This window comes from Panthera pardus, unplaced genomic scaffold (assembly GCF_024362965.1).
Source record: "Panthera pardus isolate Hobbes unplaced genomic scaffold, ASM2436296v1 HiC_scaffold_21, whole genome shotgun sequence".
Taxonomy (NCBI): domain Eukaryota; kingdom Metazoa; phylum Chordata; class Mammalia; order Carnivora; family Felidae; genus Panthera; species Panthera pardus.
Window position 1 is genome coordinate 65,024,234 of NW_026526777.1, and position 13,266 is coordinate 65,037,499.

At 51.9% G+C, this 13,266-nt stretch overlaps 1 protein-coding gene across 1 annotated transcript in view; it reads left to right on the top strand.

Moving 5' to 3' along the window:
* The window catches only part of DESI2 (desumoylating isopeptidase 2), a 45,100-nt gene extending 43,021 nt beyond the window's left edge, over positions 1-2,079 (top strand). Inside the window, exon 5 of the mRNA XM_053909408.1 lies at positions 456-2,079. Within this exon, the coding sequence (XP_053765383.1) occupies positions 456-689 (234 nt within the window). The 3' untranslated portion in view covers positions 690-2,079. The remainder of the gene's footprint in view (positions 1-455) is intronic.
* The last annotated feature ends 11,187 nt before the right edge of the window (positions 2,080-13,266 follow it).

Sequence of the window (13,266 nt, forward strand, 5' to 3'; positions counted from 1 at the left end):
CAGGGTAGAACGCGGGCCCGGACAAATGGGGTGGCGGAGACTGGACGGAAGTAGGAAGGAATCTGTGAAAGGGGACAACTGACGGCGGGGAGGATACCCAAGACCGGCCGCTCTGACCGTCTGGAGCGTGTTACTCTGGTCCCTGTGTCAGCAAGGCTTCCCTGCTGTGTTGTTTGGAGCACTTGACATGGAGTCTCAAAGCAGTTGCAGGGAGCCAGACGGAATTAGCTTGATGCTGTAGGTGTAGAAAGTGAGCCACTTGACAAGCCTCCGGAGGTGGCGGCTGCCTGTCGTCCCGGCCTATGTGCTTCCCCGCACCCCGCCTGCCCATCCCCTGGCACCGGACCGGGGACCCTCAGCCCGCACCCCGCCTGCCCGTCCCCTGCCCCCACCCCGGCACCGGACCGGGGACCCTCACCTCACTCACCTGACACCGCCCCCTCTCTCCTCCGTAGATTCTTTGCGGGAAGGAGATTCCTCGCTGGATCAATCGTCTGGCCTACTTCAGCTCCTGCATCCCCTTCCTCCAGAGCTGCCTCCCCAAGGAGTGGCTCACCCCCGCGGCCCTGCAGTCCAGCGTCAGCCAGGAGCTGCAGGAGGAACTGGAGGAGGCCGAGGATGCGGCCGCGGCCGCTTCCGTGGCCGGCCCCTCGGCGGGCTCCAGACCCGGGCGCCACACCAAACTATAAAAGGTCTCCCAAGTCTCACCCTCAGAACTGTCTCCGACCGGTGACTGTCCCCAGAGAAAAGTAAGAGAGTAAGAAGCGTCCTTTGGGTATTTTGTATGCAAAGATGGCTCTCCCCCAAATCCCAGTTTTTCAGCTCAGGATTATATTTGTAATCAAAAGAATCACTTGGCGCAGGAGGGAGAACTTTGTACGAAGCCACCCTCGGTTTTTTTTACCCACTTGTAAATTGGGGTTTACTTCTGTTTTCTACAAGCTCTGTTAAGTTATGTTTACAGTATTTTGTACCGCTGTTTACAAACCTTGCATGGACTCCTGCCACCGTGAAAGAAGACAGCCTTCACGTCTCGGGAACTTCGGTGGATCACCTTCCTACACTTGCGACAATTTCCAGAGCTACGGCGTCCGCAGTCGGCACACGAAGGGCGCTTGAGGGGCTCTGGCCACCACTACCTGCTCCAGAAGGGTCGTTTAGGTTCACGTGTGGTTCTGTTCGCGTTCGGGCACCGGGACGCTGAGGCCAAGGAGCTCCCGCAGCCCAAGGGCTCGGGGCCCGGGTCTTCGGGAAAGGCTCTGCCAGGCGGGGGCCTGCACCCCTGACACCTGTCCCCCCAGGCGGGCCGGCCCGTCCCATGATGCCTCTGATTCTGCCGTTAGGATGGTTTTCGTTCGAGATAGTCTTGCTAGGAACCGAGGGGTATTTTTGCACACGTGTTGGGGGCTTCATCGATATTTTAATATGGACTGACCTCCCTGCACACGATTTCGCCGACGGGGCGGGAGTAGCAGCAGGAGTTGACATTCAACTGCTTTTGAACTATTCAGGCTGCCTTTTATACTAGACCTTGAAAACTGGAGCCTGAAGTAACGCCCTCCACAAAGTTCACGATTTGATATCCCGACACTTCGTGTACCAGACGGAGCGCGTCGGAGTTCTGTTGCTTCGTTCCGGGGGTAGTTTGACCTCAGAGTAGAAAAACCTAGTCTCATTGACCTCTCGTTGAAGGATGTTTGTGTGTCTTAAAACTCATCTTTTTCTGTTCTCCCAAGTGTGTGTCTCTTACGTGACCTCCTCCCACAAGGAAATTGTCACCACCGATAGATAAGTCCTTGTTAGCAAGGACTCTGTCTGCTCACATCTACTCCCAGTTTGACCCTTGGATGTAAGAGCCAAGTCACTACATGTCAGATTCAATTTTTCTGCCTTAAGAATGAATGTCCTACATAGAATATTGGGTGAGCGCATAAATTATCCAAGGCAGTGACTTCAGCTTTATATATATTGTTAGTTTTAAAGTCACCTCCTTTTATTTAAACTCCTAGATCGGATTGTTTGCTATTTCTCTTTGTAAAGATACATATCTTTCAGTAAAGGACATTTTTAACTTTTCCATCAGCTGACTCATTCATTGTATCAACCTAAGCACACCCTGTTCGAGGGGAAAACGGAACCTTGGGTTATAAGCTGTGACCTGAGGCAGATGAAGCCACTTAACCTAATTTATGCTTTTGACTGTTCTGTTTCTGGAGAGGAAAGCCTTTACGGTTGTATTCTCAGTTCTTCAGGGGGTGCAGAGCACCTGTTTAAGAGATGTGACAGCAAGAAGAGACGAGCATCTGATCTTTGTGAGAAGTAGGCTTGGTCCGGGCCCGAGAACGAGATTCAGAACACGACACTGAGACTCGGGCAGGTGTCCTTGCTCTGAGGACAGTCCTGTCGCCGAAACCCGGGTTAGTGAAAGGCGTTGGATGCAGTTTGCTGGGGAGTGTTTTTAAAACACGTGGTGGAGGACCGTTTTCTCTAACCCATTCTGGCAGACGCGAGCGAAGTCTGCTGCTCACGGCGGCAGTGAGACCCTGATGCGTAGCCCAGAACCCCCATCTGTGGTCCCCAGAACCCAGCGCCTCAGCACACGTGATTTCATTGTCGTCATACTTCCTCTCCTCAGCATCCGGAGTTAGAAATAGTGTAAAGCGTCCTCAGAGAAATCCACGGTGGCCTGAGGCCCGTTGTCACGCTGGCAGCCAGCAGATACGGTTCTGGGCGTGAGATTGCCCACAGCCTAAATTGTACTCGAGGTTGAAAAATACAGAAATGTCTTCACTGTAGAAAATCTCATTTAAGTCCGTTCCAGGCTGCAGTTCAAAATTGAGACTGGACTTAATTAACTAGCATTTAACCAGCGTCTCCCTGCCCTTGGAGGAAAAGAATTGTGTTCTCGCAATTGTGATCTCTGCTCAGAAAGACCCAGTCGTGAAGATACACGTGACGGGATGGAGTCAGAGACTCTGTCATCGTCACCGAGAGAAACGCGTTTCTCACAGTGGGTTGGACAGAAATAGAGTGTTGGAGGGTCAGGAACGGTGTTTTCAACGCCCTTGGGTGGGTTGGGGGGGGGGGTTCTGTCCACCCTGAGAAAGGGGCATCAGCTCTGGAACGTGGCCTCTGGCCTTGTAGGAGGCGGTGATGCCACAGTGATACCTGAAGCCCAGCCGGGGTTGCTCTGACCCACGGCTCTGGCACAGGCTCCCTTCACCAGCATTTATTTGCACAGAGCAGGGAACTCTGGTGTTAGCCAATCGATGGCACCGTGTGCACGAGGAGACAACACTACAGGCAGCTCGGGCCTCTGTTTCCATGGCTTCCCTCCATCACAAAACGGGTAGAAACACATTCACTGCTTCAGGGCTCTAACGTGTGCGTCTTGTGGCTCGGTTTCTGCAAGATACTCCATACCTGTGACACCTGCTGTGTTTTCTTCGGGTTCTGTTCGGCAAGCTGGCCATACTGCCATCGCGTCCCGTTTTCCCTTCAGTGTGGTTTTAGGGCTCAGCTCAGTTGTTAGACTCGCATTGTCTCAGCAGTCGATACACATCTTCGCTGTTTGAAAGGTGTTACAGCTGTTAAAGAATCTTCATGAACCTGAAGATAATCTCTTGTGAAGTTGAATGCAAATGTACTGTCATTCATAGTGTTTATATAAAAAAAATACCAGGAATTTCACTTTTGCTACCTTGATATATAGCATTGGGCTATCATGTTAACAACATTGAAATACATCGATTTATTAAAAAAAAATACTTTTATAAGAAACGTTTTATAGTGCTTTCTGACCTCCAGACCATGAACTCTTTATGTGTTTGTGTTGGGGGGGTGGAAGCTAAACTTTTAAAATCCAGGGATCCTGGGGCACCTGGGTGGCTCAGTCAGTTCAGCATCTGACTTCGGCTCGGGTCATGATCTAATGGTCCGTGAGCTCAAGCCCCACATCGGGTGGGCTCAAGCCCCGCGTTGACAGTGCGAAGCCTGCGTGGGATTCTCTCTCTCTCTCCCTCTCCCCCTCGCTCATTTGCACGCTCTCAAAAAAAAATAAAACCAAGGATCCCATCTGCTATGCAGACATGGTCAGCCATCTCGTGAGCCCCAGTGTATCTACTCGCATGATTGCTCTTGGCCCAAGTCTAGGGCCCGGTTCCTTCACTGCCAGAGAGGACAGCCACATCCCTCACAGGCAGTGTGTCAGCCCCTGCTCCTGGGCAATGAAAGCAAGCTGACCAGGGAGACGTGTCCTCTGCTGTCCACCCAGAGTGCGGAGGGGAGACCCACAGAGGAATAGCCCCCGCTGTGTGCACACATACACGTGCGCGTGTGCACGCACATGAGGCGTCAAGCAAGCAGAAGCCAGGGTGCTGGGACTCCCTGTTTCCTACGAACCTGTTCTGCTTCTGTTCACCTCCGGCCCAACCCTTCCCCCTTCCCCACTGGCCTTTTTGTACCTAGCCAAGTAGTATTCCCTTCCACTAGCTCAAAAACTTCTCTTGAATTAAGTGTCGTTAAATAAACTGGCAGTCTTGTGGTCAGTGCCTGTCCATGATCTGCTAAGAAGGAACAATCTAGAACATATCTGTTCTCCCCTCAAACACAGCCACAGGAATGGAAGAGAACCCCTACCCCGATCTAAATAGGTTCTCACAGGATTATAACAATTCGCAGGGCACGTGGGGGGCTCAGTTTGTTAAGCGTCCAACTCTGGATTTTGGCTCAGGTCACGATCTCCCAGTTCGTGAGATCGGGCCCCACATCGGGCTCCGTGCTGACAGTGGGGAGCCTGCGTGGGATTCTCTCCCCCCTCTCTGCCTCTCCCCTGCTGGTGCTCCTTCTCTCTGAAAATAAACTTGAAAAGATTATAACAAGTTGGCCACAAGCTCAGATCTGGTAAAGCAGCTGGTCTTGGCTGCAGAAGAGATGCCACATACACTGAGAAACTGTCCTTACTATCTGCTCCTGACGCTCTCATCACCCAGACGTTGACCTTGTTCTAAGTTTGCAGAAGCATACGTTGATAAAGATAAATGGCTTCGTGCTATACTTTCCAAGAGTCACATGAGACGCGGGCAGTTTCTTTCCTTACAGATTCTGAGCCCAGAGAACTGCCGAGCCCTCTCAGACTAGTGCCTTTGATCCTTACCCCCCAAAAGAAAATCCTCCCAAAGACCCTACACTGGGAAGTGTGGATAGTTCCCTTCTTGTCAAGGCCACGGGGGAAAGCTAATGAGAAGAAGGGTCTTCTCAAGTTCATCATAGAGACATTCATTTCCAGAGGCCAGACGGGCATGCCTCCTGATGAGGAGGGCTCTGACCCCAATCAGGAATGTTCTGGTCCCAGGCTGTTGAGCGGAGTAGAGCCCTTTATGTGCCTTGAGCTCCTCCCTGACCCCCTCATTCAGGAGCAGTTGGCCTGGTTCTACAAAACACTCCTGGCCACTTCACAGGCCCAGTTAGGGGAGCCTGGCTGCCAGGCTGTTTTCCTCACACCCCTAACTCCCAGAGAGTGGTAGGAGCTGGTGCCTGAGCAACCTCCAGGTGCTTCTGGGGCTGCATCTGTACAGAGGGAGCCACCAGCCTTGACAGGCTGTCGTTAGAGCTTTGCAGGCAGGTGGACTGGGGAATAGAGTTGGCAAAGTCGCAAAGCCAGACCCCTCAGAGGGAGGGAGAAATGACCTGTAGTGCTTGCTCTGCACTGGGAAAGGCATATGGGCAGAGCGGCGAAAACTTAGACAAGGAAAAGTTATTCCATCTACCTAGAACCCTCTGTCCATGTGGCCAGTGATCATGCATCCAAATGGGGACGGATTTTCAGATCACCAAACTGGAATAGGAGAGATGAAGGCATTCAGGGCTGCCAGACTCGGCCCTAATCAAAGACAGAAGGACACCCTTGCCTCCCTCTTCCCCAGGATCAGCCACCATGCATCACGGGAAGGCCATGGCCATGGCCCCTGGCAGGTAGTTGACCATCCTCAGAAGACCAGCATCCCCACAAATACAAAAAGTTGTCATCTTGAGTCTGAAAAGGCAGTGGATTTTGTGGCCAAGACAATGGAGTAAAGGGACTCTTGTGCCCCTGCTGTGGACTCCCCGGGGCAGCACTGGGCACTGTACCCACATTACTTCAACCATCGCAACAGCCTAGGCCATGCATGATTCCTGCTTTGCACAAAAACCATCGAGGGGCGATTAGCCCAAGACCACACGGGCGGCGTAGGAAACGCCCACGTTTCAACCCAGCCCATCACAAAGCTTCTCCTTGCATTCAAACACACTGCTTTGCTGACGGGGGGATCCCTGGCCCACCCAGGACCTGCTGAATCAGATCCAGCATTTGACAAGACCCTGGGGTGATTCCCGTGCACTAAAGTCTGAGAAGCCCTGCCCTGTACCTCAGGACTCTGTTCCGTGCGGTTCCAGCCCCTCTGCCCACCGAGGTGAGAACTGCTTAGAGGTGACTGTCCGGCAGGTGTTGTCAGTCAGACGCACGAATGTCTGCAACACCTGGTGACTGAATCTCCCAAATTCAAGAGGTGTGGTATGGTTTTCTGAATGTCTCCTGGGTTTGACGGAATCCATCTAAGTTACTCAAGGAGCAATCCAAAAATGCGGAGCATAAACTTGACCCCGTCCAAGCTGCCAACAGGAAGCCCGGATCCACACACTAGGATTCTGGACTGTGCTTTGAGCTGTTGTCCACCCCCCTGTGAGAGGCCACCAGGGTGGCACCCAGCACGCGGCCAGCCCAGCCAGTGTGTCACCCAAGTCCCAGCTCGCGGGCCGCCCTGCCCCAGTCTGCACCCCCCACGACCCTGAGTGTGGCCTGCTGTTCATCCTCCTTGGGCCCCCCACCGTTGGCCACAGGCAAGTGCCCCAGTAGCCTTCACGTCGTCAAACGTCTCCTGGCCTCTCCACCTCACGTGAACCCCACTGTCCCCTGCAGGCGTGCCCCCCCCCAGAGTGTGCATCCCCACCCCTCGTGGCTGCTTCCACAGACCTCCTCCTCCCTCCCAGCTCCCCAGTGCTCCGCCTCCTCCTGCCTGTCTTCCCCTCCACCCCAGTCCTGTCCTCATCCATTCCCAGGGGCGTCACCCACACGGGTGACGCATCCCACACCCTTTCCCCGCATTTCTCCCCAGGGCTCTGTTGCCACTGGGTAAGACAGTCCCTTGTGCTAGACCATCCTTCCTGTCACACATGTGGCATCTGTAGACTATGGACTAATCAGAGCACTCCCCACCCCCAGTCCCTGCCATGTCTAACGTCCCCAGGGGGTGGGTGGTCAGTCCCTGGTTGAGAACCACTGTCCGTGTCCCAGTCCCTCTTTCGCCACAAGCCTGTCACCACCTCCTGACGTCCGGGCTCAGCGAGCACCAGACCCTGCGGGAGGCTCGGCCCTACAGTCCGCGGCCAGCAGTGAAATCAGCTCCGGGTTGGGACGCTCCACGCCTGGGCCCCTCTCTCTGGCATCGTCATGGCCTGGCAGGTCCAGCCCCAGCGGCCGATCCACCACGTGGTCCCCTCCACGCAGCTCCTGTGGGAGCCCGGCGCTACCCCGGGTGACACCTTACGTCCCATCATGGCTGATCCCTCGCCCACATCAGCCCAGAACCTCACCGCGTGCATCTTTGAGTCCGAAGGCAACCTGGGCAGTTGGGTCTGTTAGGAGGACCCGGGCTCCAGCATCCCCTGTGCGCCTCTACTGTCACAGAACATCTCACTTCTGACACGTCTGGTCCCCACACCAAGCAATTCTGTGCCACACCGGCAGGGTGTCCTGCGATGGACGTCAGTGCTGACGCCAGGTGCCCGGAGAGGATGCCAGACACCCCCCCCCCCCCAGTTCAGGGCTCCGCTCACTGCAGGTGTCCCCAGTGACCACAACTTCTGGTTGCCATGGTTACAAATCAGAGGTTCCCACGACCCCTTCCTTGAGTCCAGTGCACCTGCTAGAGTGGCTCACAGACCTCAGGGTATTAAAGGACATGATGAAGGACACGATGAACAGCCACACGAAGAGATACATAAGGTGAGGTCTGGGAAGGTCATGAGCGCAGGAAATCTGTCCCCGTGGGGCTGGAGTGCGTCACCCTCTCTCATGTGGAAGTGTCCACCCCCTGAAGTTCTTCAAACCCTGTACCATTGGGATTTCTATGGAGGATTCTTCAGGAAGGTGTGATGGATCATTACCTCCATTTCAGCCCCTCCCCCTTCTCTGGATAAGTGGGGGTGGAGGGGGAGGTGAAAATTCCAAGCTTCTAGTCATGGCTTGGCCTTTCAGATGACCGGCCCGCATCCAGGAGCCGTCCAGGACTCCCCCCCGACCCCCGAGTGGCCTCGGTAGAACTAAAGGTGCCCCTAGTTCTCTTACCATGTAGGAACTTAACTAGAGTTTCAGGAGTCCTGTGTCCAGAACAGGGGCAGAGACCAGCGTATGTGTTTCCTATTAACTCCCAACCTCCAATGTCCCAATCTGAAAACATGTGAATTTGTTCCCAGAATCACCATCCCTGTCACCATGGGAGGCGGTCTCTACTGTTCCCAAAGGCCAGCTCCTCCCTTGTCACACGACACCTATTTCCCTTTCTCCACTGGGCTCTCTGTGGTTTCTCTGCTAAAAGCAGAACCGAAAACACCCCGACCCTGCCTGGACCCCCTCCCTATAACAGCGCCACGTTTCCGTTTCTCTGTGCAACAGAACGCCCTTCACCTTCACGTCCCAGTCATTCTTTTAAACAGCATCTTTGTGGCAAGATATATACGCAAAAGGATGTGTAAGATGCATGTGTACAGTTTAAAAATAGTAAAATGCGGGCGTCTGGGTGGCACAGTCGGTTAAGCGTGCAACTCTTGGTCTCAGCTCCAAAAGTTCGAGCCCCACGTCGGGCTCTGTGCTGACAGCGCGGAGCCTGCTCGGGATTCTCTCTCTCCCTCTCTCTCCGCTCCTCCCCCACTTGTGCTCTTTCTCTCTCGTGCACGCGCGAAAATAAATAAACTTTAAAAAATAATAAAAAATAGTAAAATGAACACCTCCCTGTACCCACCACCCAGCTTAAAAAGCAGAACACACGCAGGACCTCAGAAGAGTCATCCCGTTCTGCGGTGGCTTCCTCCTCCCTCCACAGAGATGCCGCCATCCTGAGCTCTGTGTTCATTATTTCTTTGCTTTTCTTTATGGTTTTAAAGAAACCATTTCTTTATGGATGCCACATAGGCATCCCCTTGCCAATAGGTTATTTGGTTTTTCTTACTTTAAAACATTATAGGGGCTCTTGGGTGGCTCAGTTAAATGTCTGACTCTTGATTTAGGCTCAGGTCATGATTTCACAGTTTGTGGGATCGAGCCCCACGATGGGCTGTGGGCTGGCAGCAAGGAGCCTGCTTGAGATTCTCTCTCTCTCTTGCTCTCTCTCTGCCCCTCCCCCCCCAAAATCAATGAATAAACTTTAAAAATGTTTAAATGTTATATACATGAAATCACACTGTATATGTTCACCTGTGACTTTTCAGATTCCATATTCTATTTTTTTTAATTTCTTTAATGTTTATTTTTGAGAGAGAGAAAGAGACTGTGTGAGCAGGCAAGGAGCAGAGAGAGAGAGAGAGGGAGATACAGAATCTGAAGCAGGCTCCAGGCCTCAAGCTGTCAGCACAGAGCCCGACACGGGGCCCGAACCACAAACCGTGAGATCATGACCTGAGCTGAAGTGGGACGCCTAACCCACTGAGCCACCCGAGCCCCCCTCCATATTCTATCTTTTAATTCAGGCATATGAATGTGTGTAGCTACTGTTCATTTTTCACTGCTGTGTAGTATTCTGCCACAGAAATAAACCACAATTTTATTTATAGATTCTACTTTTATGGGCATTTTGGGCCATTTCTGGTTTATTGTATTATGAGCAATGCTTCTATGAATATTATAATGCATATCTCCCACTGCACATGTAAAAATTTCTCTCGGAACGGAATCGCAAGGAATGTACCTGTTCAACTTTATTAATGTAGGAAAAACAAGGCACTCTTCTTGTTACACTTTTATTACATAAAATAAAAAAAAAATCCTATCCAGCCCTCTCTCCACCTGCTAATCAGAGCCCCACAGGCTAGCTATATTCTTATAATGTCATACGATGAAATTTCAGAGCCTGGCCTTCAAAAAGTTTTCTCGATGCTAACTACAGGAGTCACAGAGGTGAGAACCGTGCCCCGCTCCCACAGCTCTGCCGCCGGGACGGAGGACGTTCAACAGCACAAAGGTAGTGCCGAGAATCCGGTTGGCTTGGTTTTAGAACTCAGAACAGAACGCCTTGTTCTAAGCCAGTCAAGTGGACGCGTGCGAGCATTCACCACCATTTGCGACTCCGGTTGGAGCAACAGGGGTTGGTTAGACACCCGCCCGTTAGAAATGGTTGCCGTGCCCCGTAAGCATAACCACCAGGGGAAGGCAACCTTTAAGGGACACCTGCTGTCTGTCTTACCCCATAATTCACGGGCTTAATTATAGCGCTGTAGACGACATCTCAGTATTCCGAAAGGTTATAGATACTTGAAAAAAATGTCCCCCCGCAGATCAAGAGAGGATCGTGACCCTTCTCTCCCAAGTGCATTTTTGAGACACCAGAGCCCCTGCGAGATCTGTTATTTGACACATCCTCTGAAAGTAACATTCTTGTGTCATCTCGTCAGCACATGGTGATGGAAACCGTTTTGCCAGTGTGGCTGCAGCGCTGTCCGCGCCCCGGAGAAGATTCCCTTTCCCACTGCTGCGCACCCCTGCCGGTCCCTGATACTGACTGACTCTCCAGCGTTTGGCAATCTGCCAGCGTAAACCGGCACCGAGCTGTGCTTTCGATCTGCGTTTTCCTGCTCAGCTAACAGGATTGAGAATCTTCAGTGTTTCCGGGCTACTTACGTTTCCTTTCCTGTGACATGTCTGTCCTACCCCTTGTCTGTTTCGCTATGAGGTTATGTGTCTTTTTCTTACTGATTTGTAGGAAATCCTGACATGTTCTGGCTACTCTTCTTTGACAGTTCTGTGTACTGCAAATCGTTCCTCCCAGCTTGAGACTTCTCTTTTCGCGGTCTTTCAGGCGTGTGTGGATAAACAGAAGTTCATTTTAAAGTAGTCAAAAGTATCAGTATGTTTCTCTATGGTAAATGTTTTTTTATCCTAGCAAATTTATCTCTCCCCGTAAACCATAAAGATATTCTTCTACATGTTTTTCTTTTTTTTTTTAATTTTTTTTTTAACGTTTATTTATTTTTGAAACAGAGAGAGAGAGACAGCATGAACGGGGGAGGGGCAGAGAGAGAGGGAAACACAGAATCGGAAGCAGGCTCCAGGCTCTGAGCCATCAGCCCAGAGCCCAATGCGGGGCTCCAACTCGCGAACCGCGAGATTGTGACCTGAGCTGAAGTCGGACGCTTAACCGACTGAGCCACCCAGGCACCCCTTCTACATGTTTTCCTAAATATTTTAGTGTTTGCTTTGTGCAAGTCTTCAATCCATCCAGAATCGATTGTATGTGTATGTGAGGCAGAGAGAGACCCAGTCTAGTTGTTTTTCTTACGGGTAACAAGTCGCCCTAACACACTGCACCAAGTAGCCTGTCCATTACCCGCTGATTTACAATTCCTATTTTCTGTTAACCAAGTTTCCGTGCATATGTGAGTCTCTTTCTCATCTCTGTCTACTTCCACTGGTCTATTTACTATCTCCAGACTGATACACTGTCTTAATTGCTAAGACTTTATAATAAGTCTCAATGTATGTTAAAGCAAGTCTCCCTACCTTCTTTTTTTTTTCAAAATTTTTAATGTTTATTTTTGAGAGAGAGACAGAGTGTGAGTGGGGGAGGGGCAGAAGGCGAGGGAGACACAGAATCCAAGGCAGGCTCCAGACTCCGAGCTGTCAGCACAGAGCCCGACATGGGGCTCGAACTCACGAACCGTGAGATCATGACCTGAGCCGAAGTGGGACACTTAACCCTCTGAGCCACCCAAGCACCCCAAAGCAAGCTCACAGGTTAAGCAGCCTGTGGAATACAGACAAGACTCCTAGGAGGGGTTAAATAGAGCACAGACGTTTCCTCACCTGTGAGGCGCGTTAGACACGGGTGAAATAGAGCACTTGTGCGCTGACACAGATGAGATGCGTGGAAAGCCCACGGAGGCGCCAAATCCTGACGAGGAACACAAAGTTCCAAATATTTATTATACGCCACGTCATGCACTTGGACTCCAAAATCCCACGATGCGGCAAATCTACCTGAGGCAGCCGCAGCACCAAAATGCCTAACCAAATATGCATAATATACATGAGGCACTCGACATTCACAAGTTATATTGGCCACTGTTTTAAAATGTACCCAGATTGGGATGCCTGGGTGGCTCAGTCGGTTGGGTGTCTCACTTCAGCTCAGGTCATGATCCCACACAGTTCGTGGGTTCGAGCTCCGTGTCGGGCTCTGGGCTGACAGCTCGGAGCCTGGAGCCTGCTTTGGATTCTGGGTCTCCCTCTCTCTCTGCCCCTCCCCCACTCGTGCTTGGTCTCTCTCTCTCTCTCTCTCTCTCTCAAAAGTAAGTAAACGTTAGGGGCGCCTGGGTGGCTCAGTCGGTTGAGCGGCCAACTTCGCTCAGGTCATGATCTCGCGGTCCGTGAGTTCAAGCCCCAGGTCGGGCTCTGTGCTGACAAGCTCAGAGCCTGGAGCCTGTTTCAGATTCTGTGTCTCCCTCTCTCTGACCCTCCCCTGTTCATGCTCTGTCTCTCCCTGTCTCAAAAAAAAACCAAACAAACAAAAAAAAGAAACGAAAAAAAAAAAAGTAAGTAAACGTTAAAAAAAATTAAAGAAAAATGTACCCAGATTGATTTTAACCAGGTACAGTAGGACACGCAGACACAGAAACGAGGGCCGTGCAGGAAGACGTTACACTCACTGATCCCCGGAAGCAGGCACGCCGGCCCGTGGGGGAGAACCAAGGGCCGTGGAGAAGCCGAATAAGCAAGAGAAAGCAGGAGCCTTTGTTGTGGTTTTCCCAGAAGGAGACAGGCAAGGCGGGGTCGGCAAGCTGAGCAGGCAGAAGACTGGAGAGTTTGGATAGCTGAGCAGGCCCCAGGCTACAGAGAGGTCCTAGTTTTCCAGAACCTTCCCTGGGCTGATGTGGAACAGGAGGAGAGTGCCCCAGACCGCAGGATCCTGATGGAAGGATAGCTCACCCTGATGTGGGCAGCCCCGGCCGGGTCTGCAA